At 51.3% G+C, this 25,361-nt stretch overlaps 5 protein-coding genes across 5 annotated transcripts; 2 read left to right on the top strand and 3 right to left on the bottom strand.

Moving 5' to 3' along the window:
- Positions 1-613: 613 nt before the first annotated feature.
- On the top strand, positions 614-8,766 carry GLOTRDRAFT_53630 (uncharacterized protein). The gene is made up of 41 exons (XM_007862216.1): positions 614-701; positions 757-1,046; positions 1,112-1,366; positions 1,421-1,532; positions 1,591-1,861; positions 1,914-1,936; positions 1,997-2,078; positions 2,130-2,332; positions 2,381-2,464; positions 2,525-2,857; positions 2,922-3,162; positions 3,223-3,621; positions 3,675-3,718; positions 3,772-3,946; positions 4,000-4,071; positions 4,121-4,253; positions 4,306-4,680; positions 4,729-4,911; positions 4,961-4,994; positions 5,051-5,165; positions 5,215-5,232; positions 5,285-5,343; positions 5,398-5,628; positions 5,679-5,720; positions 5,770-5,906; positions 5,958-6,128; positions 6,184-6,437; positions 6,488-6,607; positions 6,659-6,780; positions 6,834-6,930; positions 6,983-7,101; positions 7,154-7,275; positions 7,327-7,423; positions 7,477-7,498; positions 7,552-7,624; positions 7,672-7,825; positions 7,874-8,083; positions 8,138-8,300; positions 8,352-8,425; positions 8,487-8,577; positions 8,632-8,766. The coding sequence occupies exons 2-41, from the start codon at positions 808-810 to the stop codon at positions 8,637-8,639; spliced, it is 5,757 nt and encodes a 1,918-aa protein (XP_007860407.1). The 5' UTR covers positions 614-701; positions 757-807; the 3' UTR covers positions 8,640-8,766.
- Positions 8,767-10,793: 2,027 nt separating this feature from the next.
- GLOTRDRAFT_119002 (uncharacterized protein) lies at positions 10,794-13,884 on the top strand (the record flags this gene model as incomplete). Its single annotated transcript, XM_007863068.1, has 6 exons — positions 10,794-10,965; positions 11,023-11,177; positions 11,239-12,936; positions 13,001-13,021; positions 13,074-13,508; positions 13,561-13,884. Exons 2-6 carry the CDS (start codon positions 11,028-11,030, stop codon positions 13,882-13,884), a joined length of 2,628 nt encoding a protein of 875 aa, XP_007861259.1. The 5' UTR covers positions 10,794-10,965; positions 11,023-11,027.
- Positions 13,885-14,471: 587 nt separating this feature from the next.
- GLOTRDRAFT_102669 (choline kinase, cytoplasm) lies at positions 14,472-16,063 on the bottom strand (the record flags this gene model as incomplete). Its single annotated transcript, XM_007863067.1, has 3 exons — positions 14,472-14,894; positions 14,950-15,670; positions 15,816-16,063. 3 exons carry the CDS (start codon positions 16,061-16,063, stop codon positions 14,472-14,474), a joined length of 1,392 nt encoding a protein of 463 aa, XP_007861258.1.
- A 2,797-nt stretch (positions 16,064-18,860) lies between these two features.
- On the bottom strand, positions 18,861-20,987 carry GLOTRDRAFT_53625 (amino acid permease ScVBA-like protein; the record flags this gene model as incomplete). The annotated part of the gene is made up of 13 exons (XM_007862215.1): positions 20,952-20,987; positions 20,753-20,899; positions 20,635-20,697; positions 20,395-20,585; positions 20,295-20,374; positions 20,108-20,237; positions 19,994-20,058; positions 19,818-19,946; positions 19,682-19,758; positions 19,431-19,611; positions 19,182-19,375; positions 18,972-19,133; positions 18,861-18,920 (listed from the first exon to the last, which is right to left on the bottom strand). Coding segments are annotated over exons 1-13 (1,509 nt in total), but the record flags the coding sequence as incomplete, so codon positions are not given.
- Positions 20,988-22,019: 1,032 nt separating this feature from the next.
- GLOTRDRAFT_109242 (uncharacterized protein) lies at positions 22,020-24,235 on the bottom strand. Its single transcript, XM_007863066.1, has 7 exons — positions 23,968-24,235; positions 23,789-23,899; positions 23,659-23,739; positions 23,013-23,583; positions 22,618-22,957; positions 22,395-22,561; positions 22,020-22,224 (listed from the first exon to the last, which is right to left on the bottom strand). The coding sequence occupies exons 1-7, from the start codon at positions 24,145-24,147 to the stop codon at positions 22,148-22,150; spliced, it is 1,527 nt and encodes a 508-aa protein (XP_007861257.1). The 5' UTR covers positions 24,148-24,235; the 3' UTR covers positions 22,020-22,147.
- Between the last annotated feature and the right edge of the window lie 1,126 nt (positions 24,236-25,361).

Raw genomic sequence — 25,361 nt, 5'->3', positions numbered from 1 at the left:
CCGTACCCAGGCTGCGAGCCGCTCTCCCAGCCGCTCTTAGCCGCCGGTGGGCCGCCGCCGGCTATTGAGTGGCTTGCCGATGCAGCCACTGGCGGCCCGTCGGCGGCCCGATTATATACCGGACGATCCCGAATCAGGTATATCGCACCTTTATGCTATGTGTTACGCTATTTGCATCCATATTCCGGATTCGCTATCAACCCGAGATGTGCTTTGATATTTTAGCTATGATTCATTGTACTGTATCAGGCCAAAAACCGGACTTCCCCATTGTTCCATATATTTATCCATATTTGCTCTATCACTGGGTATATCTGCGGAAATTGATATTCAAATATGGTAATGCATTTGTTTCTATTTGATATTCCCTGACATTACCGTTGTAGGGGATCGTCTGTGGCTCAGCTCCCATATGGGGAGTATATGACTGTATATGGTGGTTGTGTGGAATTCACAATATTGTATTGACATATGGGACTGAATGCCACCGCGTGTCATATTATCGGTTGCTCGATGTGTGATATAGCCGTCGGCCACGCCACGTGGAAGTGACTGGGGAATCGGACGCAGTAGATCTAAAGAACGTCAAGGCGGTACCGGGCCAAGCTGCCTTACGCGTCTCGTCCCTCTGCTCATTATCACTGACCACAGACGCGTCACCTCCAAGGGACGCGTAATTACTACGGAACTGCTTATAAGAGGTGAGCAGGCTTCGTTATCCCAAGAAGAATATCGATCACGAGCATGGACACACAGAGCTTAGCCGTCTTCTTCAAAGTCGATCTCGCCACTGACCCTGGCGGCACCATGGACGACGACGACATGTACAGCACGGGAACACCATCCATAGACACCCCTGAACTCGAAGAGACTGCCACCGAACAGCAGTATGCCGCCCTGCGCACGTACCTGGACTCGGTGCCGTACGAGTGTGAATCCGTGCAGGACATGGAATCTAAACTGGCCTACATTGTGGGGAGAATTGATATATGTGCGAAGACGAAGAACTGGCTGGTACTGACGACGTGGGATGGAATGTTACAATGGTACTGTTCCTTCGTAGTCGCCGTCGCATATCGCCACTGTGTTGACTGGATCATTCACATCGTAGCTGGTTACTTATGCGGTATCCCATCTCTAAATCCCTGAGAGCCAAGATGGTACATTTATACTATGAGCTCTGTTTACTACCTGGGATAGAAGCACGGGTCATCCGTAGCTGGGCCGATATGCTTTCCCGTCTGCTCTCGAACAAGCCCGGTATGAAACGTAAGTTGGAGGCGGAAGACCTCCAACTATCTTGGCAGCCCTTGTGGAAAGTTCTCCAGAGGGAGTTGTGGCCGAAGAAACGGATACAGGACTCCTCGTATGTATCTAATTCATTGTTCTTGCATGATGCCACTGCTGAGTTATGTGCCAGGCGCAATGTCATCAACATCCTGCTATATGTCGCGGAACTCTGTCAGCGGTACTACCCCGCTTCGGAGATACCTAACATGCTTTCCACGTTCCTACCGTTGTTCACCAAGGATGTGCGTACTGCAGTAAGCTGTTGCCCGAGTCCACCGAGTAACCATGAACTCCGTACAGACATACCTTACAATGATTCCTGTGATAACCTCCTTCATGCCGCCCACCCATTGTCCTTTGTACCTGCCCCCACTGCTGAAGATCTGGGAAGCTTTCAACTCTACCGTCGTAGATGATCGCCTTCTCGAGTTGATCGGTGATCTGTCCGAAGAACACGTCGCGGGCAAAGCAGGCGATGCTGGAGAAGAAGGTGGCGCCGAGTGGAAAGATGTAGGAATCTGGACACAAGACCAGTGGACCTTCCTCATGGGCAAAGCTTTAGGTTCAATGAGTAAGCACCGTTTAGACCGCCGAGAGTCGTTCAAATATCTGACTCAACCCAGACGTCCCCGTTGGTGCCACAAGGGTGAGTATCACGAGCGGTTTCTGATGTCCCTATCATCGCAGCATTTCTGAATGTCTATAGGGTGCCAGTACAACGGGAGGGCACGCCGATTCCATGGCTGACAGACAATCCCTGCGGATCAAGAAGTCGATCAGTAGGCCAAGTACGTGTACAGCCTGGTAAGTTCTCCCGCGACAGCTGAGTTCGCTTTTAGGTGCTCTTGCGAAGATGATAGTATATTCGATGTCTGTGGACGGTCCTGTTCGTCAGGACAATGCTACGCCTAAGGGTAAAGGAGACGCGGAGTCTATAGCTGGATACATAGCTGGATCCAGAGCCTTGGACACTCTGGATCGGCTTATCACTAGCACCGAGTCTTATTTCCATCCATCGAATTCAGGACCATGGACCACGAGCGTAAGTAGGGACAGCATTTATATTGTATGAAATACTCACCGTTTTCAGCTGACAAGCTTCATACATCGGTTGGCCAGCGAGTTTAGCAAACGCTGGCACGAGGAACAGCAGGAAAGCTGTAAGACCCCAGTGGTATGGTCATGTCCTATCTCTTCTCATGAAATCTCGTCCTCACCGACGAGTGTGTAATAGGCGCAGAGGCTCACTCCTGCTATCCGGCGCGCGTTCGTCAATACGCTCCGTACACCTGCGCTCCTGGCTATGTTCTCGAAAGATCAGATATCGATGAGCTATTCCCAGGGCACCCTGCGTGCACTGGCTTTCTTAGAACCGAAGATTATCATGCCCGACTTACTGGACCGAGCCTATTCAGGGCTGGAGGTCGTGAACGAGACACACAGGACGACAGCTGTTCTGAGTATGCTCTCAGGTGTCTCGCTGCCTCTTGTTTCCGAGAATATCTGGCTTGGTGGCCAAAAGCACGTAGTGCCCCTGCTCGAGCTGTGCTTGCCAGGAATTGATCTGGTTCGTCCCACTCTGACACGCTCCATTGCCACTGCTGACCGCCGATTTGTCGCGCGACTTTCAGAACGACCATATCAAGACCGTCTGTGCGTCCATGTTCATCGTGGCGACAGTACAGCATATCAAGATCGGTGATCTCTCAATGCACCAATCGGGACTGCCTCTAACAAGTGACGCACCGCCCGAGGAGTTGATGGATGTTGACGGGGATACTCGCCTGCCAGATAATCTTGACTCCACCGAACCTGCGGTGGACCGAGAGGAAGAGAGAGCTCTTGTCAGAGAGAGCACAGCTGCTTTCGCCGGTATGATGTCCCGCAAATATCTGACCGTTCTGCTCTAATGCTTCTATTGTCCCTTTGCAGATTGGGTGACCTCGCTGTTCCGTCGAGTCCTCGCGCTCTACGAGAATCTGCCGGAAGAAGGTGGAAAGAAGGGCACCACGGGGGGTAAACAGGAAGAAAGCGTGCTAAAGTCTATCAAGAGTACTTTGGACGTAGTCTGCCTGCACCTGTCTGACTCTCTGTTCGACCTGGTGCTGAAATTGGTATATGAGTACGGAACTACTAACGCGAAGAGCAATGCGGTCAGGGCTTTCGGACAACTTGTTGCCTGTCTTGCTCGGGTGAAGCCACAGCAGACCATGGACAAATTCTTTCCATTCTGCGCCATGCAGATTAAGGAGGAGCTAAAGCATGGCGCATCTAGCGTGAGGACGACTTCGGCACATACGCCTATACCCTCAGACACCACTCTGCACTGGAGTAAGCTTCTTTCAGTCACTGCCGTCGACCGCCTGATTTTGACAACGCCCCAGATCTGTCAATCCTCCGGGGTTGCCTGGGCTACGGTGGCTCCGCGGTACGTTGCATTACTGTAGAGCTCTATCCCCTTTATTAAACCACATTCCAAAGATTTTGAAACATAGGCAGGAAGTTCTCCAATTACTGTCTCTGCTGGTGGAGAAGACCAAGAACGAGCGTGGGTACAGCAGTACGGGACGTCTCATTACCAGGATTCTCCATACCTTGGGAGGGGTGTATCCTCTCAACAATCGGTTTGTGAACACTGCCGAGTGGAATGATCCAGGTATGGTGAGATGTTATCCAAAGTTGGCTACGTCTATAACTGGCTGGTTTCAGCTTTCAATCAAGACCATAACGTTCACTGGGGCCGGCTCTATCAAGCCAAGGATGTCGAAATCGAGTGGCACGGTAGGCAATACCATCCGTATATTCGAGGAGTGGTCTCACAATTTTGTAGTCCCCGGGGACGATGAAATCAAATTCATTCTCGATATTGTGGATGCCATTGGTGAACATGCTCTCAGCAAGGTGGAAGCGCTCCTGGAGCCCGGTGCAACATGGGATGATGTCTCACGCAACGATTTCTGTCGGTAAGCCGTCATTCCCAACTCCGAGATCCTCGTCTAACTATGAATTGGGCAGGTATATCAACGTGGCAAGGTCCATCTGGAGTGGTTTGCCCACGTTCTATAAAGAGGAGGCCAAAGATGTCGTAAATCCTTGCATCGAAAGCGAAACCGAAGTTGCCGATCTTCTTGTGACACCACTAGATGTGAATGCGGGATTCACCCTTACCAATCCCAATGATCCTAGGTACGGTAAAGTCCTCGCAGCACGCGCTCGATACGGCCATATCATCCATCGTGCGGCTCTGGCCTTCAGAGAAGGGCAACAGGGAGAGGATCATATTGACGTAGTGATAGCCATTGCGAAGTCGATCGATGTCTTCCTCTTAAACTATGGGATGACCAGAGGCAATTTTGATTCCCTGCAGAAGAACTTCGCTCAGGCCAGAGAGTCAGTGCTTCCTTTGCCTAGGTTTCGTCCGCTAATGAATCCCCGAAGGCTTCATCGGATGTGGCCAAAGCAACGGCAAAATTCCCGTCTGGTGTGGATAAAGCGGGCTCAAGTCTATCACTCCGGACGAGTCTATATGCATGCGCTATATCGGCGCCGTTCTGAACTCGATGATGCCCTTCTACTGGATTTGGTGGAGTTCTCTTTGTCGCCTTACACGAGGGTAAGAAGGTGAGTGACTGCCGTGCCATCCACCAACGCGGCTCATATTTTCTCAAAGACAATCCCAAGCTATTTTACACAATATCTGCGGAGTAAGTCGTATCATCAGGTTCGTCTCCAGTTACCGAGCATTGGACCTTTCTATTAGTATTACGTACGCTCAACACGGTTCATGCTGCCGACGCTATTCGGTGCACTCACGAGAGGGAACGACCCCGATAGAATGAAAGGAGCTCTGTATGTTTTATGGAATAAAGGCATCGGTATGGCACAATATTCTCTCCGCGGCATGCTTGACTGACTTGGAAGCAGCATCATACGCACTGGCAGGTGTGCTCACAGTAATAATAATTCGATTACCTCGAATTAACTGTTGATGCAGATCGAATGTTCCACGGTAAATACCTGGTTGCCCTGCTAGAATGTCAGCATCAGGAAAAGGTTTGTATATCAGTATATCAATTCTCCAGTGGCGCTATACTGAACTCATTTCAGCCTTCCATACAACAACTTGTTGCGAGTCTCGCGCACGATTCCCTCGTTCATCTGTCGGAAGAGGCTATACATACCGACGCATATAAGGAAGATACCTCGGGCGTATTATCTGGGCTTGAAGACCTGCAGACGGAATTCGCCTCGCCATTCACAGATCAGAAGCTGTTACAAGAAGCTATGAGTAAAGTCGACAAACGAGCCTCGCAGAGAGAGGCAGCTTATCAAGAGACTGTGAGTTGTCGCGGGCAGAGACACGGACAAGCAATGTTGACTTGGTCCAGGTATCATCCATCTTGAATCTCGCCCTCAAAGGCACAACCCATGTGCGTCTCTATTTTTCGCAACGCTATTCCATTTTTATGCTTTCGTCAGTGGAGATACGTACAGATGGCCATCAGATTCATGTACGGCCTTCTTCGGCGAGACGTGCATACATCCCCTGCCTTGGCCAGATTTCTTCTTGAGAATACGATCAGCCCCCATCCTACCATCCGAACATACGCACAGCGGTAAGCTCACTTCGGTGTACCTGAGTGCATGGATTTTACGTTCTTGCCTAGAGCGGTGGTGAAGCTTTCTACCTTCATCAAGATGCGCACGTATGCCCAATCCAGTGAACAACTCTGGTTGGAGCAATGGTGCAGTCCGGTGCAGCGGCGAGTCGTGGTCGACAATGGAGTGCAACTCTTTCAATCGTTGCAATACCCGATGCCCCCTGGCATTTCTCCCGTGTAAGTGTCTCTTTCGTCTGCATATATAGTGGTCTCAGAGATTCTCTCTCTGTAGTGCTCTATACGTGGATAAGATCCCTACAGGCTTTATAGCTTGGACCAGGGACATCAAGGCGTATGTCCCGATAACAGAGGGGTCTTCCTTGCTCGGATGGGAACCCGCATCGAAGGCCACTCTTGAGGCGATGGATCAAGTGGCGGATGAGACATACTTCGGGAAGTTAGCGCAGCTCTGGGCCCAAGAGTCAAATAAAGATCGAAGTACCACGGATCTCCGCTCAGACAATGCTGTCTTCGCCAAGACCCTTGGTTCGTCTTCTGTGAAGTAACGGATTGGCAGGTCTGACTCCTCATTATAGCAAAAATACTGGGCGGTAGCAACCTTGACGCAATTCTATCCACCCTCGATCCTCTTTTGTCCGACCCAGACAAGTTCAAGCAGAGGGCTGGAGGGGAACTTCTGGTTGGCCTTTGGCGAGGTATATCAATCCTATATCTCTGGTACAATTCTCGTTCCTGATGGGTATTAGGGTCAAAACATTGGCCAAGATCGCTGCATGAGCGCCTATGGACATGGAGCATGGCCCGTATAGGCACAATATTTGCTCAGATCAAACCTGATACACTTCCCTTCTGGGAAAGCGTATTAACCGTGAGACTATTCTCCCTCGACGCAGTCGCCAAAACTGATGGGTTGTCCTATAGCTGCAGTTGGCTGATTGGGATCCTCGCCGAAATCAGCCATTAGTAGATTGGATATTAAGCCTACCGCTAGAATTCCATGGCGACTCGGCCTTTGAAAGTAAGGCCTTATATAGACTTGTTGAGAGTCTCGTGCTGAACCTACGTTTCAGTGAGCAAGACCCTGTCCATGTTTGCTGTCTTGGTAGACTGTCTTGGGGCTCGATTTTCGAGCATGGCGGATCATTACTTCGACGTTTGTATCACAAACGCCAATACGGGCTACGCAGAAGTGAGCATATCAATCATCGTGGAGCTTATTCCTGCCCTCAACACCTTTACAGATGAGGGCACATATTGCTCAACTGCTCTATGTACTATTGAGGACCAAATGGGAGCCTTCATACCTCTCTGTAGAAGCATTTGTTGATGCGTGCTCGAAGTCTGACGACCCTCTACTTATACGGTTAGAATTTATCTCATTGAAGTCCTCGTTCGTCGTTGAAAGTTGTATCAGGGGAGCTCCATATTTTGACCGTATACAAGGGATAATTCAGCAACTTCCGGTATGGAAAGAACAGCGGTTACCGCCACCGCGAGTGAGCCAATCACAGGTGGGATCCTCTCCTTGCTGTTCCCTCTTCAATCCTGACAGTTGTGTGGATAGTACGATAAAGTCGGGCTGACTTGTACGTGAGAGAAGCCAAAGGGCGTACTACTGTGTCCTGACGAGTCTCTGTAGTGTTGCAATGGATCTGGGTGTCATCTTACGGCCCGCAGGCCTGCATGATGTTTCCTTATATCGTTGCCATGTTGTAAGCAAGTTCGCATCTCTTCCCGCGCGTTGCTGACTTTTTTGCAGGCCAGAGATCCTCCGAATGACGGAGCTTAGCGACAGTTCAGAGTTGCAGACCTACAGTTCCGCAGTCCTATATGTCCTCTCCGCCGTCACGCCTCCTGCAGAGTACATCGACCGAATTCTGGAAGTCTACATTGACGCGCTGAAATCCGCAAAGGTATGTCGACCCTAGTGTTAAGGGTGCTTTGATCTAACCGACGTATAGTCATGGAGAATTCGACTCAACGTCCTCCCGAGTCTGGTGGTATTCTACTTCCGAAATCTCCTCAACATATCCGACCGCTCAATCTCGGGCATAATGGATGTATTACTCAGTTGTCTGGCGGATGAGAATGTCGAAGTCCGAGAGATGAGTGCGAAGGTGCTATCTGGATTAGTGAGGTGCTCCCAAAGGCAGAAGATCGTGCCTTTGAAGGTAAGATAGGGCGATCATGACGTGTCGAGAAACTAACAGATGGCCTGCCTTTAGAATCGCTTCGTCAGCCTAGCGAGGAAAACCAAGTTACCGGGTCGCCAAGATCCTTCGTATGCTGACTCCTTACGCACACTCCATTCAGCTATCCTTGGGATATGTGCCCTGATAGAGAGCTTCCCGTACTCCGTTGAGAAGTGGATGCCACCTTTGACCGAAGGTATGTTCTATAGGATTCGAGTTTTTGTTGTGTGTTCACACATGCCTGAAGTCTTAGCAAGACATTCGACTGACCCTCCACCTGTATCCACGACAATCCGGAAGTGTGCTTCTGAGTTTAAGAAGGTATGTAGTTGTTGCTCATAGTGCGACTTCAAGGCGGTTCATCGTGTTCCAAACCATCCAGACGCATCAGGACACTTGGCATAAGGATCAGCAAGAATTCAACGAGAATCAGCTTCAGGACCTGTCTACTATGCTAGTCGGCACTTCGTACTGTACGCCTTGGTCTCGTCTCCGTGGTGCTGGAAAACTAACCTCGGAACCGGCAGATGCATGAGAATGGTACTTGATGCACCGCATTTGATCTATTGTACATCGCCGTGTTATTAGAATATGTCTCGCTCCAGCTACTTGTTCTGACGCTTGGGAACTCCCCGTCCCGAATATTGTTGTGTGCACCCGAGTATGCTTCAAATACCGAGGGAGCAGCTCATGAGTCGCCCCAGGATACCTCAGTGTGCTTATTTTCGTCTTCCTGTCGCGCATCAGATCCTATTGGCAACGAGTGCAGAGGATCGATGACCAGCTGCGTCGATGACCAAGGTAGGTGAATTATGAGGTAGAGGCATCACGGATCCGCCACCTTGCGTTTCGGCGCGGACACCTAGAAGGCTTCCTCATTGTTGAGTTTCTCCGAGGAATGCTGAGATATTTAGATGAATAGACTTTGGCGACCGATGATTCCGCAGGGTCTTTTCAAGATTCTTCCGACTGCGAATGTACATGATAAGACGTTGCAGATCCTTTGAAGTGACTGACGACAGTTCCAGCGGAGATTCTGAGGAGTATCGAGCCAAGCAGTTTCACTGATTCGGGCCCGTAGATTGAGTATCTGCGGCATCGATATACGTATATAGTACTGCGGGTGGAGATGAAGGCCTGTCCAACGGAGCACAGTGTCACGGCCAGTGGGACGGTGATGAAAGAACACCAGAAGTTGGGGTCCTGACTTGAGCGTAGAAAGCCGGTGTGGTGAGTCCTTGACGGCGGACCGCACTTCCTCGGTTTAGACGTAAGTCGCTGGCCAGATCAGATTATCATTTGCAATACCATTTGTCGAGATCAGATATCATTGTCCTGGCAGGATGAAATCTCCATACTCTCGAGTGACGGGTAGCCCAGAACCAACCAGGAAAGGAATCGACGCGCTGGTGAGAGAAGAATGCCGTTGGAACCATAACCAATGTTTAGTCGGGGAAGAGCACCGGTGGCTCGTGGATTAATTCAGAGAACATGAGGCAAAAGGCACCACGAATAATACCCAGCGATGATACAGGGAGGCATCCCGTGAGCCGAGGGTATCTAACCGACTGGGCGGTATTCTGTCGGCACAAAACATTTGGACATGGGGGCAGCTCCAATGCAGCGAATGGGGGAGTCGTGCATAAACGATAATTAGAGGTATCGTTGTATCAGCCCCTGTGGGATACGAGTAGAACTACTTACGTGCTGTGAGGACTGTACGGCGAGTCAAAGCGATCGATCATGATAGATGCGTGCAGGTGCGCCGTACTAGGAACGTAATGGATCGAATTGAGTTTGCCATTAGCTATGGAGCTGCAGTGGTTACATGTAAACTGATCGAAGACCTCGGCGGATGTATATCAGGTGCTCAGCGCAGGATATATCCCACCGTTCACTGGTTCCATTACTCGCCTCTGATACCCCGACCCAACGTGTAAGCGGAAGCAAAATCCTAGAAGCAGGGGTAAGCGGGAGATCATCCATAAAAGACCGAATCTAAAGGCGCATAAGCGCCGAGGTTACAAAACAGCAGATTGAGCAGGATCCCTCCTGGAAAAAAATGCTGAGCACTGTGTACAAGTTTGTATGAGTAACAACTTCAAGAGGCCTCTTTTGCGGCATTTGAGGGGTATACCAGTGCATGAACGCCGCAGGGGACATGTTCCTTCCTGATGGGGTAGCGTGGGAACCGACGGCGTTGTGGTGGCGGGTTCCCTGTGTTTGATGACTGCAAGAGCAGCACAATAACTCGCGTATACTCGGCAGTGTCTCTGGAATACAAACAAGCTGCAGCCGGAATAGAGTAAAATATAACAGTCGAAGAGATACACGAGCTTTCGGCGTGCGGACGGGGCAAGGCTGGGGCCAATTCATAAAAGATTGGCAATCACCGACGCGCGAAGGGCACGTTGCAATCAGACCCTTGCAGCTCGCTGCCTTGCCGTTCCCTCCTTGCACTCGTACCAGAGTGTTCCTTCGATACCGCATCGCTCTGTCTGCTCTTTCTCATTTCTACAGCCCGTTTTCTGCGTCCATTTCTCGAACGTATCATCAAGAATTGCTCCGTACACGCGTCCAGAACCTCACGACCTCCTAACGTGCTGTCTGCTTCACCTTTTTATACCTATCTACTAGTCTTCTGTTTGCTAGACGGCCTCGTCTCTTGTCTGTCGAACAGCCCTGCAACGGCCGGTAGAGGAGCTATCTATTCTTCACCTATACTCGCAACGTCCGGATCGTACCCCTCATCGTCATCAAGCATCATTTCCTCTCTCAGCACTTGATTATTCTCTCATATCTCTTCAATATCGTTTATTATCAAGCAATCACTGTCGAAGCACTCAACTTATCGTTAACTGGTACGTGCAGCGGCTGCTTGCCCCCACTGGCCTCGTTGCTGACTCCATCACGCGCAGTTTAAATGCAAGAAATTGTTACGGCATCACCGGCGGGCGGCAATTACTCCTTTTCTACCTCCCAAGAAATTCTCTCTCCCCTCGCAAACCAAGCAAAAACGACCATCACTCTTGACTGGTCCCAGACGCGCGAGCATCCCGTCCGAGGCCAAGAGGTAAATTCCTTCTGACTCCGTATCGCGGTGAGCATATGCTGATCACCTGATGCTGTGGTAGCGCCGTCAAAACCAGGATTCACTCGCTCCTGCTTCTCACCAGAATTCCTCCCGGATGTCGCGGAAGCCCTCTCCGTACATGAACCAGCACCAGCGCGCTTCTCCGAGTGACAACTCGGAACTCGCGTCCGACCGGACAGTCGTCGGGAGCAACACCAACAACCGTTGGCGCTTCAACAATGCTGGCCAGCTCATCGACTCGGATATCTCCCCGGCGGAGTGGGACCTAGCGGATGAGATCATGAGATTGAAGATTGGGACAGACGCGGGACGGTCCAATGAAGATGGCCAGATGCGTACACCGCCACAATCCAAGATGAACAATGCTGGAATGGGACAGTATCATGAACCGAGCCCGCTAGACACGTCGTCCAGTGCTAGCGTCGACTCCTCTTCGCCGCACTCATCTGACCAGCACCTCAACCTGGCCTCACACTCTCGCGGCTCCTCCACGGACACATCCGTCTCGAGCCAAACGTCGGTGTTGTCTGTAGCGGGTCAGACCCTTCACGTTCCTGCTTTGGCGCCCCCCAAGGTTAACGAGACCCGAGAGCGCCCTCATTCGTACAGCGGAGGTCTGTCGGCCGCCGATCTTCGGAGGTTGCAGCAGGCTGGCGCCAGTCCGGTGCATCCAGGGTCGCCTGGGGAGCAATCAGGCCAACAGCAACAGCAGCGGCAGGCGTCAAATGGTAAGAATAATCAAGGAGAGACCCCGATGTATCCAACTGTGGCCGCGTACCCGACTCTGTTGCGTCCGCAGCAACAATCGTCGACGCCGTCCGGCCAGGACTACAATTCCCCTTCTCGTCAGGAAGAGCCCGAGTATAGCATGCCGAGATATGCCCAGCAGTCGAATGTCGTGACCTCTGGGCCGTCCAGGCAGCAGCAGCAGCAACAGCAGCAATTCCAAGGTCGCGGGCCCAATGGCGGTCTCCCTAATGTCCCGAGCCAACTCTCCAACTATGTTCAGCCTCAGCGTGGCTTTGCTCCCCAGACGCAGGGTCTGCTCCCCAGTCCCACTAACTTTGCATACCCCGCTCCCCAGCCTTCTCACATTCCGCCCATGAACCTCGGCAACGCGCAACAGATGTACGAGATGATGCTTCATGGGACTGAGCCTCACCCAGCGGTGGCGCGGGTCCAGCAGCAACATGGCGTTGCCCGACAAGCCCATCAGCATTCGGCATCGGACCCAGGTGCATCTCTTCGTGATCCTGCCGCTCTTGCGCTCTTGTCGAGCAGCATGCAAGCCTTCGCAGGTGCAGGTGCCGCTGCTCCTGGCATGTATCCTGCGATGGCAGCCGCTAACCCTGCTTTGTCTGCCATGTACGCCAATCAGTTCTTCCCGCGGCAAGATATGTATGCCCCGACTGCACCTGATTTGGCCACAGTTCAGGCTTTAGCTGCTGCACAGCTGCAGGCGCAGTATACAGGTGCGTACCCGGGGGTCTTGCCTCAGGGCCTGCCTGTCGGTGCCGCCGCGGTGAATCTCACGGGCGGTTCTACCGGCGTGGGGAGTGATTCTGGTACCACGACTGCGTCAAATACCAATGGCCCTAGCGCTAATAACCGAAAGCTTGGATTGTATAAGACGGAACTGTGTCGAAGCTGGGAAGAGAAGGGTACCTGTCGCTATGGGACCAAGTGTCAGTTCGCTCATGGGGAGGAGGAGATACGGAAGGTGCCGCGTCATCCGAAGGTATGTGGTGATCTTCCCGTCGCTTTTGTTGCATTGTCCTGATACTACTTTGTCACCTATTCAGTACAAAACGGAGATCTGCAGGGTACGCAATGCTACGCTTTCATTCCTTGTTCGCCTCTGATTGTGGATTCCAGACATTCTGGGTGTCAGGTTCATGCCCTTATGGGAAAAGGTGTTGCTTCATCCACACCGAGTTACCAGGTGGTCCGAACGCGGACGTGCCCCCGCCGCCGGCCAATACGAGTGGCCGTGATCGTTCTAACAGTGACCCTAACGATGCATCTATGTCTATTCTCGCCCGAATTTCCGCGAAACGCAGCCAGGAGGACGCTATATCTTCTCCCATGCAGATGACCGGTCGTCCCCCGCTCGGTTCGTTGAAGCTTGACACTTCGTCCCTGGGCGCCAATGTGGCCAAAGAGAACAAATCCGCGTACCCGACGTTCCCCACCAACGGCAACTTTATGCACCCTAACCCGCAGGCCAATGCCATGTCCCCTGGGCCCGTCACGGCTGGCCCTGACTTCGGGAGGCAAAATGGAAGATCCGAGGTCCTTGGTCAACCTCAGGTAACGATCAATTGACATTAACTCCATTGACCGTGTATTGATGACCTTACAGCCTCGTATGCCGAAGAATACCCAGATTAACCCGAACGTCCGTCACTCTTTCAATGGAACTGAAGTTGACCTCGACTTCAACGCACCGGCCACTGCCCACCCTTCCGCTTTCGGGATGACTAGTAGTACCTTGGCTGCGCCACGCGTCAATGGCCACATGCGATCCGGTAGTGCAGGCAACTGGTCCAGTCTATCCCGGAGTCACTTGGCTGCTCCTGCACAATACCCCGGGAGCCCTAATGTGGAGATGAAGGCTGGTGGCCATTGGGCTACCTCGGAGGTACCCATTGGCGGCTCACGTCTCTCGGAACAGTCATGGATATGAATGTTGAAGATGACGAAGGGATCCCGCGGGCGGTCGTGCGCAGGCTCTCGGTATCTAGTATCATGAACACTTTCCTTCCTTCTGACTTATGATTATGACTTCATTGTTTGGTCGGACTCTACCACTCATGGTTGTTCTGTTACGTGTTTCAAGTTCGGAGGAGGAGCTATGCATTTCTACTACATTTCACGTCTTGGAGGTCCGCTGCATCCCCTAATATCAGCTCATTGTTTCTGTCGCCTTCCGTCCGGTGTCACGTCGACTTGTTATCATCTCCTATCTGATCTTCACTGAAATTAGTTCTGAATTATTGTCTTGATCATCCCAATTTCCAAGTCTCTACTCTACTGTCGCCCTGTACATGACTTTCACGATCCCTCTATACGAAATTCCTAGCTCATCGTGCATGGAGAGAATTTCAAGCTATCAAGCGTTGTCCTAAATGCAATAGATTGACTCGCTACAGTAGTTTACCTATGTGTAACGTGGAGGGTATCTATTCCACGAGAGATCAAGACTGATTAGCATGAGCAAACATGAAGTCGGCAAGCGTATGCTGTGATACATACAACGAGCAACGCCCGAAGCTAACGCCTTCCTTCGTACAGGGCTTGGACTTCCCTTCGGAACCCGTCCATTCTACACTTGGCGTATCCGATGTAGTCAAACTCGGGTTCGCGCTCTCCATTCTCCAGATCTTCGCGAGCTTGGACAATACCCCACACAGCCCAGAAAGCATGAGAAGCCGGACTCCACGCCTGAACTTGGGAGTCCAGTGTATGCAGATCAAACTCTTCTACGTCTTTCATCTCCGAAGAGGAAGAATTCATGCGATAATGCGAGAGATAGGCCTGATAGAAGTTTCGGCGTTGTGCCACAGTGGGGTAGAGCGACGGAGTGAGAAGATGCGGTGTGGTCGTGTGATAATTAGCTGTCCATTCGTGGAAATGGTTAGCCATGTCGAACGCAGCAGCGTTTGCAGACGAATACTCGAAATCGACTACAATAATCTGTAGGGTAGCCACGCTTCAGCAATGTACTAGGATGCACATAAAAACAGCCTACCTGTCGGTGTTCAGACATGCCCTCCTTGACAGACGTCAACCTGAGTAGATTGCCGTACTGCGTGTCGTTATGGCAGAAGACCCTGGGGCTCGCACCATTCTTGTGTTCATAGCTGTCCAGCCACAGCATGTATCGTTCCCATTCTCGCTCGAAAGTGTCGAGGTCCAGTTCTTCTCTCAAACGAGGGGAGACAGCGGGTAAGGATAAGACCTCCCTAGCCGCTGGTAGCCAAGAGCGGAAATTCTTGGTAGCCGCGATTTCCCAATGGCCTCCCTTTGCGGCAGCATCTGGAGACGTCCCCTCGATGAAATCCACGTCCACGCAGTGGAGCTCTGCCATCCTAGCACCAATCCAGCGACTGACTTTAGGGTCTCGTAATGCCTCTGCCGTCAGAGGAACTGAGTCGAAGTATTCCTCTACACGGCCATTCCCAAAGGTACCGTAAATTCTCGGTCCGATGCGATACCTCGAAGAGAGTATGTAAAGGGTATGAAGTTCGCGTGGGCGAGAGATCAGGGAAGCGGAGGAGGCGCCGTAAATGCGAAGGAGAAGTGTGCGGGATCCTGACCGAGAGACGAAGAAAACGGCATTAGTCAAAGAACCTGACACCTTCTGAATCATCAGGGTGTCCGTCGGAGCTCCTCCATCACACCACGATGGTATGTTCAAGGTGCGCAGGAGGCAGAGAAGGGTTTGGGCGAAGGTGGCAGTTTTGTATTGCCTGCAGTGAACACATAAACGAGTCGAGTAATCAGCTGATGTTAAGATCGCAATACGATGGACCACCCGAGACATACTCTATTCGCGAACCTTAGCTTGCCTTGGGCTAGCATAAGTAGCGTATTCATCAAGGGAAATATACTCACCTAGCCTTTAACTCGACATCGGCGTGAGGTAATCCTTCCACCGTAACGACCTCCGCATCACTTTCACGGAAGGGGATCGATAGACTCGAAGTCGACGAAGAACGAGATCTAGCGACATCAGGCTGCGCTGGACCGAGATCAATGCTGCCTTTTTTGCGGCTCCCTGATGAATCTCGTTTTAGCACTATCGGCACCTCTCCTGGGGTCATTAACGGAGGGGAGACAGTTGGCGGTGCGTTGGCTATCATGGCGGTCGGGAGAAGGAAGCGATAACAAGCAGCTCGGCAAATACGATGATAACTGAACGGTCGTGTGCCGTCAAATTCAGGGTCGAATTTGCGCCACAGTCGTTTCTTCCATGGTTGTGCAGCTTGCCAGGACTGTGTCGCAGACATTGGGAGTGGAATGCGAACACAGAAACAACGTCGACGAACGGCCATGGTACTAGCTCCGGCTGCGCTCTCCACGGCCGACTTGATTCTCCCTTACGGGTCATTCCATCAGTGCAGGACGGCAGGACCGCGGCTCAGTCGACATCACAAGATGTCAGAAGGCTTAGTGATGCCGCTTTCTTCAGTATACTATGATATACGTTCCCTTTGGTGACAGCAATTCGTCCGTAAGTCATCGCAGTATTTGATATGCATTGATCGCGTCGTGCCAGGACTTTCAGTACTCTGTATTCTATCAGTGAGTTGGCGTATCATGCTTACAACCATCGGGATCGTTGCTTGACTGCTGGTGCGTCGCTACCCAGATCGCTACCATTAAGAGTTCTACGCTCTTTCGAGTGCGACATGCCCCGTATTGATTCAGAGTGAAGTGATTTCCTGGCGATGTATTTATTATCTTAGTGATCTGTTTACTTTTGAGTTTGGAATCGCGAATCGGCGCTCAGGCTCATCTCCCGATTCGTGGATAGCACGATAGAGGGCCATTGGACCCTGCGACCCACAATCTCCGCCGCACGCTCATAAACAGAGGTTCCCTGCGAGCAGGTCTTTCGCGTCCCAGTGCACCTGGGTGCTCTTCGGTGTCTGTACCGGGATGAGCTAATGGGTCTCCCAGAGTACGTCTTATCCTATCAGGCTCCGCAAAAACCCAGCGATTATGCCATGCGACACAATTGATCTTCATAAATGATGATGCCTGTCTCAACAATAGTCGTTGCTCGAATGTTAGGTACTAGCATTCCAGCCTCAGTATATCCAGGGAAACCCATGGAATGCTCATGGAGAGTCGTGACATTGGGGTCTCAGCGAAGTCTCTCCAGTTTACCGCGTACACGACGTTCATTTTCTAGTGGAGACATGATAGGTTGGTCTTCGCGAAGCTACTTGAATATGCGTGGCTGAGATGTTCCCATCCAGCTTAGGGAAAGTCAAGAGGTACAGTGATGTTCCCGAAATACTCGTTCCAGTGTACTTCCGCTCCCTTTGCGGTCAGCTGAAGCCTAAGGTGCCCGAAGACAGAGACGAGCGGCGCCTGTAGTAACCAAGATAAACAATTAAACGCTCCCTTCAATTCATTGTTGGCATTGATTCAGGCAGTGTCACGTCAGGATTCCACATGCGCAAGCCCGTTCACGTACACTCTAAGACGCGGTCATGGCTCGCACAGCAGACGACGGTTGTCGGCTATGTGTATCCCGACTTCCTATCAGCCCTCTGAATGCCGTAGGTGCATCGCAAACCTTGTAGTGATATCATACTAGCTAATCCTTATGGGCTAGACGCTTCGCGGTACCGGCTTTCAAGTACGCATCGCCCGCGCGCGTACACACGTTACGCCTGACCGCTCAATGCGGGATTTTTTGCATCGCTGCCGCCCAGTAAGCCACCCGAGGAGGTTATAATTACTGCGGATCACATACATTGTACCTCTAACAGTAAGCTTCGGGCACTGCTGCCGGCGAAGCAGTTTCTCGCGCGGGACTCCAAGAACTGGGGTGTAGTAGGGTGTAGTCTCCCTGCTGCCGGTTTCAACAACCTTATTTTCGAACCCAGGTACGGTTCCAAGACTCGTGGCTCGAGCGCTCTATCGATCGCATCTGTATCTCATGTGCGGTATCTTTCGGGCCTTTTCCACATAGTTCCCTCGAAATGCCGTTATAGAGGGTCCAAGATACAGAGGCGCTTCCTCCGCTACCCCAGTACCACTATGAGTTGCCATTCAGCGTGTGGGAGGAATATGTATAGGTAGATGCTCCGAATTGAAGCAGGGAGATCGACCGGCCCCACAAATCCCGACTTGAAGAAGTTCTTTACTAACGCACGGTCAGGTCCCTTGTCGATCTGGCAGCCTATGATAACCGATGCCTTGCTGTCCTTGGGAATGAGCGGATGGGAAGGTATTGCGCGAGCCCTCTCTTTCTCTCGAGTGTGAGCACGGTCGCTAGAGGACACGCTGCTGAATACGTGTAAGCTAATAATAATCGACTTCGGAATATTTTAACATCCTTGTTTAACTATCGCATTCCAGGAAGAGACGGTGTCTTTACCCGTAACGTTCTTTAAATCGAGCTGGTACCGCATTCCCATTCCATTGCATTGTTACTAAATTGCTTGATGTTGGTATTTCCTACACCGATAGCAAGTGTGACGGATTCCAAATTTTCACAGCATCACTATTTAGGGCGAACATAGCAATTCGTCCAAAACGCTTCCCCTCCTGTCGAGTGGATACCCGAAAGAGCGAATAATCGGCTACCAGCGTCCGCCCAACAGATTTTAATAAGATCACAACATTAGTAGACGTTGGTAATGCTACACGAAACAGGGCTGCTACACCTCGAGCACCAACGAGAGCATGTAGGTCGTTAAAGTTCGGTAGGATATCATAAACTACAAATAGAAAGCTTTGATGTAAGACTACGCAGCAGCTTCATTTGACTGGCGCATAGAAAGCACTGGTGGTACTGTGGCGGAATATTTTTCGCGGCTCACATGGCGACTGGACTTAACCTTGAGCATAGGCATGTTGCGGAGGAAAAATGCCATCTACCCGCGCGCGACATTAATTCGTCGTACGGCGCATAAAATGTGGCAGCAATGCACCCACCATCATGGCTATACCCAGGCACGGTGCGCACACGATCCATATACTCTGATGGTGTCGTCGTAACAACAACTTCTCTCTGAGAGGAAGGTAACACACCTTTATGGAGAGAGATACGGCGTGCAATACCACAATTTTTTCTGGTGTCGACTGGAGTGAACTGAGGCGATGCAAGTCAAATGACGATCCCAATGTCTGCATTGCAGAGTCTTGGGGCAATAGGTGCGACAGTCTAATATCGAATATCGCCCCTGCAACGGCCTTTGTACTATAAGCAAGTTATAAACCTGACAACCAGTATGTACATACCAGACCTGCGGTGGCGCCAGTGAAACGTACCAGGAAGAAGGCGCTGGTCCCGGAAGCCAAGTCTTTTGATTGTAGAGCTCGTGTGAAAACTTGGTGAGGGGCATGAAACAGCATGCCGATTCCTAGACCTGCAACCAGCGGACATACAATCTGAAGCAATCTGGGAGAGGATCCATGCAGTAGACACAGTAGGCCTGCCATACGGTTAGTCTAGACTTACCGACCCCATGCACTAATGTTTGAACCCACCGAATCCTAATGTCGAAATTGCTAGACCAAGACAAATCACCCATTTTTGACCGCTTGTATTGTGGGATTTTGACTGCTTATACCCAATGAACCAAGCAGCAGGCATAGAAATCAAGGATGAACCGAGTGAATAGGGCAAAAGGAGGAGACCAGCTCCCACGGGTGTCGCCCCGTTGACGGCCTATCCAAGGGAACCGAGAAAGAATGGGTAAGGATTACCTCAATGCCTGCAACGTGCTTCGTCGACTTACCTGGAAGTATAGGGCTAGATAGTATGTCCCTGCATTAAATGCAAATTGATGGAGAAACGTGATGATAAGGATGATGACTACGGGATTGCCAAGATCATAGACCCAATCAGGCAAAGGGAGGAGTAGTGGTTCATACCGGCACTACGATTCTTGAACGCCGCCGAAGGAAATAATGCCTCGCGCTTGGTGTATATTTCGTAAATAGCACCGGCGCCGAGCTGGATGCCGCCAGAAATTATTAAAATTAAGGTCGACAGCGCCTTCCCTAGACAAGCGTCAATGATGGAAGAGAAATGTGGTGGCAGGACGTACATCCATTACTCGAGCCGAAGCTCAGACCTAAGATGATGGCACCCGTCCCCCCTACAAATAGGACGCTGTGGACAGTCATTGAACTTGAATATGGCGGCATTCAAAGGCACTCACAGGCCCACAAAATCGAAAGTCTCTCGTAGCGCTTTCCAGGAAGCTTGCTCAGATGAGCCGAGCCGCACTCGGCGCAGAGAGAATTCGAAGACAAGGAAGGCCGCGAAGCAAACTGGCAGGTTGAGATAGACTGGGAATCAGAATGAGCTTGGGAACCGCGCGAGGTTCTCGGGCTATTAACACTCACATATCCAGCGCCAGTTGACAATGGAGGAGGAACGACCTGAGGGGAATGAGTTAGTTATGCATAGATCGGATTTCAGCCCTCTCCAAGGATATTAGGGTACCTACTACTAAACAATCCGCCCAAGAGAGGACCCGCTACGGCAGAGCAACTCCACGTTACGCTGAGTGCTTGGGACCATTTGGCCCTGTCCTGCTCGGGGACAATCTCGGCTGTTATAACCCACACTGCGGAGACTATACCACCACCACCAATCCCGGCAACGCCACGAGAGGCGATAAGCCAGGTTATGTTCTGGTAAAAATGGTTAGACAGAAACGTACTTGCACGAGAAGACGCATACTTGAGCTATTCCGCACAGCAGAGAGCCCAGGGCAAATATTAATATGCTACAGTAGAGAATACACTACACCGAGACGCGTTCAGACTATATACTATGGAGGCGGTGCAAAGACACGCACCCTTCGACCAACCAAGTCAGAGATTCGCCCGTACAGTGGCTGACATGCAGTTTGGGTGAGCAGATAAGCGACTCCTACCCAGGTATATTGGCTGTGTGAGGCGCGCAAGTCGCTGGCTATAGTCGGAAGACTCGTAGAAACGACAGTCTAGGGTACTCACTCTTAGTGCGTCTAACGTCGTGAAGGAGCCTCCACTTACCGAGTCCGTCGTGGCTAAAAATAATGTCATAGCAGCCCTATAGAACTGATTAGAGATCAGTTGATTACAGTACCAATGTTCACGACTTGCCCTATGTGTGCTAGACACAGGCGTACCGTCGAGAGAGTACGCGGGTCTTCAGCCCGAGCATCAGAGGTCGTACTCAACGTCCAGGAGCTGGACTTGGGTGAGGATTGGCCATTCAACTGACGACTCGGGGGTAAGACAAAGGCAGATTCTGACGTCCTGCTTGCGTCCGATTCCGATTGCCGACTATGCAAGGAAGCAACGGAGCCGTTGGTACATAATATACCGGGCGCGCTCGAAAGGGTGCAGTCATCAGTGGAGCAGCGGAGAGTCTCGTGATCGCTCATGATACCAGCGGTTCGCGAATCTGTCCAGCAGGGAGCAAAGACAAATTATCTTGAAGGACATTCTGGTATGTGCAGATATACTTATAAGCGCGGCAGCAGCAGCTTCGTGGAAGCTCGTGGCATAATGAAGCAATCGCCTTCTTTTCGTCTGAAACGTTCCTTGTCAGTGAGCATGAGATCTACCGCAGAGGATGGTGTGGACTTGCCATAGATCTGTTTAGACACGGCGCCGGATATGTCATTTTGAGGACCTTCTTCGTCGAAGATGAGCGGCCCTGAGTGAACGCAGCTAGAAGCCCTGTCGTAAAAGAGTTCTCCATATTTTGAGGTCCTGGGACGAGAAATCGGTCGGAGTCTCAGAGGTCTAGAAGTCCAAAGACGTTTAACATAGGAATAAGTAACTAGGTACCGGCAGGACGATCCTTTATTTCGGGCAGGGAAAGCCAGCGAAATCGTTTCCATCACCCCCAGACCGCGCAGACCGAGGCCCAGAAGATAAGCTTCGCAAGATCGTCCATTATTAACGGTGCCCATGGCTTGGCGGCAGAGCTTGTTCTCTTGACGTACTACGACCGGAGGGAGAACGTTAACTGAACACCAAACCTCAGCTACGGTCGGGCAATATGGGCCAGCATCGCCCGAAGCTTCAGCGGGGGGACAAGCTTTAGCGGATTAGCCTTTTTAGCACTCCGCGCTTCCTACGAGATCTGGATCATCCTTCCTACTCCCCATATTATTACGAGCTATACATCATTATCTATTACCGATTCAGTCCTCGTAGTCCTCCGGGCGTCATACGGACGGACACACGACGTGTGACAGCTACGCCGTCGCTCTCTTTCGTTCCCCTACTTCGGATGTGTCGTCGGCCTCGGAGCCAGCTTCTTTGGCCGGTGCGTCTGTGGTCCATAGCGAGATGAACGAGCGAAATCAAACCATCGCGGAACGTGGCGAAGCATTTGAAACAGGACAAATCAAGATCCAATGAGCCCTCGTATTTTCTTCCACAAACGAGACATCCAGCCGTCCTCTCCAGAGGACGGGGACGTGTGAAGGAAAGACGTCGTACCGTTATCATGCGAAGTAGAAGACTTCTGTTCACCGCCTGACGGCGGATCACTCGTAGTAGCTCTAGGCGCTGAGTCTTGTGAAGCAGCTCCCGAAGTCGAAGGGGGCCGGCCTTCGACGTCGTCAGCGTATTGCTGCAAGATCTCACGTTGTCGTTTTGTGAGAGATCTGCAATCCGGTATTCTCGATGAGCCCGGCGACATCTGTGAGAAGCTGCGACTCACCTGGGTAGTTGGACAGAAAATGTGACAAAGAGATCTCCCTTATCGCCGCCAAATACTCGTTGAACACCACGACCCTTTAGAACCATCTCTTCTCCCTGTTGAGTTCCGCCGGGAACGCGTACGTCAACTTCGCCATCCAAAGTAGGTACCCGCACCCTACCACCCAATAGAGCGGTATGCACCGGTATCCTAGCTTCGTGGTAAAGATTGGCGCCTTGACGCCGGAATTGTTTGGATGGGGCTACATGTACCCTAATGAGCAAGTCACCAGGTTGTCCTTTGCCACTTGCAGGCGCATCGCCAGCGTTAGGCACACGGATTGTCATCCCGTCTTCCACGCCTGCATGCGGCACTCTTCAGAATGACGAGAAACTCGAGTGCTACGATCGACTTGCCTGCAGGGATATCCACGGGAACAGTCTTCCTGGCTCTGACCTTACCCATACCAGAGCAATCATCGCACTGACTGCCCCGTGGGACAGTGCTCCCAGTTCCTCCACAGGCCATACAAGTACTTGCCATCTGGAAACCGCTCTCGATGGTAAAGGTTCGCGTACCAGTGCCATTGCAAACAGTACAGCGAGTACGTTTGTAGCCCGCCTTCAGACCACTGCCTGAGCACGTCGCACATTCCACCACCGGTGTAATCGTTATCGTCCGCTTGGTACCTTTGCAGGCCTCGGAAAAGCTAATGCCAATGGTGGTTTCTAGGTCCTCTCCTCGCACAGGTCCACGTCGCGGCCCTCCACCAAATGCCCCAAATAATTGCTCAAATAAGTCAGCAGAACCCTGACCGCCACGAGCCCCGAAGGCAGCACCAAGATCTTCGAAGCCTCTGAAACCTCCGCCGAAACTACCACCGAAGCTGTTACGCGCACGTTCATACGCATCTGGATCAAATCCCGGTTGCTGCGCGGCTGCCCCATATTTATCGTAAGCAGCTCTCTTCTTTTCGTCCTTGAGTATCTGCCAACGGCATTGGCAAGCAATATGAATCAGTACTTAGACAGTCGCAGGCTGCATAAGCTGTTGTACTCTTACATCATATGCTTCCTGGATCTCTAAGAACTTAGCCTGCGCATCCTTGTCGGGATTCGTATCCGGGTGGTATTTGCGGGCGAGCTGGAAGAAGATTAATGATGCCGTATTAAACTGTCAAGCATCAACGTACGGAGAAATAAACTTTCTTTATTTCCGCTTGAGTGGCATCCTTCTTCACCCCGAGAACGGCGTATGGGTCCTTCTGGGACGCCAAGTTGGGAGCTGAGGCATGGAAGTTGCGCTGAATATCCGTATTGGTGACGTGTAGTGGGTGAGTGCCAAACATACACAATAAGCTAAGCGACGCACCTTCTTGCCTAACCTATTGGACGATGGCCCAGCAACAGGACTAGACGTACATCTCCAGCTCGAATTGACCAAAGTTCGTCTAGCACATATGGCACGAGAAGCCTTCAGACATTGTTGACGTGAACTGGCATAAGACCCGATGAACGACAGTGAGCCTTGAGGAGGCAAGCGACCAGGCATCTATAGCGTAAGGGCTCAGTAAGGCTGGAGTCTGAGGAGGAAAGCAGCAGTACAAGCCTGACGGCGTAGGTCCCGGATGACGGACTTAGTGCAGAAACGCGAGAAATTTGCATGACTTAAGCAGTTTGCACCTATTTGCGTCGATCATTATAGTAGCACGTGCTTCGGTAATACTCGAAATTCCCAGAAAATAATGTACTTATAAAGCTGTAAGGCCGTGCGAGCACGGCAGAGCCCGCTACCATAGAGATACTTAGAATTACAGCCAGTTGCAGATCGATGGGCCCACTTTTCAAAAATCATTTACAGTCGGACCACGTCGGACAGCCAATTTCAAGTCCTCGAGAGACAGAAATCAGGCCATCTGGACTTCTCTACCTTCTTCCGACGTCCCTGGCACCCACTCCGACCCACTCCGACTATACGTGGTTCTCTGAATTGATGGTCTATCGATCTGCAAGCGGCTGTAACAGCAACCTACAGTGCCTTGCATAAGAAACTGAACATCGCATTTCCGCGCGCGTTGTTTGTCCGCGCCAAATATACCCTTTTCGGGTAGGTCCGGAAGGCCTCTCGCGGGACCGTTTGCTGGGCAGGGACTCGCAGACGCCCCGAGAGGGCTCGAAAGGCTTCAGAGAATACATGAAATGTATATTCTACCACTACATTAAGGGCTGTAAATCATTATACTCTGCCCCCAGCTGTATGCCTAGCTACCCTCCCTCTCGATGGGTCTTTGCCGCACATTTGCCGATACCCGAAAAGGGTATATTTGGCGCGGACAAACAACGCGCGCGGAAATGCGATGTTCAGTTTCTTATGCAAGGCACTGTAAGCATTTGTGCTTCACTCATTTCCAGGTATTTTGTCTGCCCGGATGCCCAGGATGGTGGTAAGTACTCTATTCATGACTATTATTTGTGACCCCGTTTAAAGCCTCTGCAGTCCTAGCTCAGGCTTGATTTTCCCTTGAGACGGCAGCAGTCACTGCGTTTGCTGCACTTTATCCCACCTGTGGATAGGCGCCTGGATGACCAAGTTGTCACGAACTATCTACAGACTGAGATACCTTTGTTGTCTAGCCAGTAGATAGCTGCAAGAATGTTCCCATGTCTCAAAGTATCCACACCTGATATTACTGGCCAAGCTGTACCTGAAGATTCATAGGCGAGACGTTCTCGCCTTAAACATCTTGGTGGGGGATAGATTGGGTA

The sequence above is a fragment of the Gloeophyllum trabeum genome (genome assembly GCF_000344685.1).
Source record: "Gloeophyllum trabeum ATCC 11539 unplaced genomic scaffold GLOTRscaffold_00001, whole genome shotgun sequence".
Lineage (NCBI taxonomy): Eukaryota > Fungi > Basidiomycota > Agaricomycetes > Gloeophyllales > Gloeophyllaceae > Gloeophyllum > Gloeophyllum trabeum.
The sequence above is the reverse complement of the archived record's forward strand: the minus strand, read 5'-3'. Positions and strand labels throughout refer to the sequence as shown.

Coding starts and splice junctions, on each gene's coding strand:
- GLOTRDRAFT_109242 (XM_007863066.1), bottom strand. CDS start 24,147: ATGCCTGGTCGCTTGCCTCCTCAAGGCTCACTGTCGTTCATCGGGTCT. Junction 23,900..23,967: donor CCAATAGGTTAGGCAAGAAG/GTGCGTCGCTTA, acceptor ACGGATATTCAG/CGCAACTTCCATGCCTCAGC. Junction 22,225..22,394: donor TTCTACTTCGCATGATAACG/GTACGACGTCTT, acceptor TATGGACCACAG/ACGCACCGGCCAAAGAAGCT.
- GLOTRDRAFT_53630 (XM_007862216.1), top strand. CDS start 808: ATGGACGACGACGACATGTACAGCACGGGAACACCATCCATAGACACC. Junction 1,047..1,111: donor TGGGATGGAATGTTACAATG/GTACTGTTCCTT, acceptor TTCACATCGTAG/CTGGTTACTTATGCGGTATC. Junction 2,858..2,921: donor GCTTGCCAGGAATTGATCTG/GTTCGTCCCACT, acceptor CGCGACTTTCAG/AACGACCATATCAAGACCGT.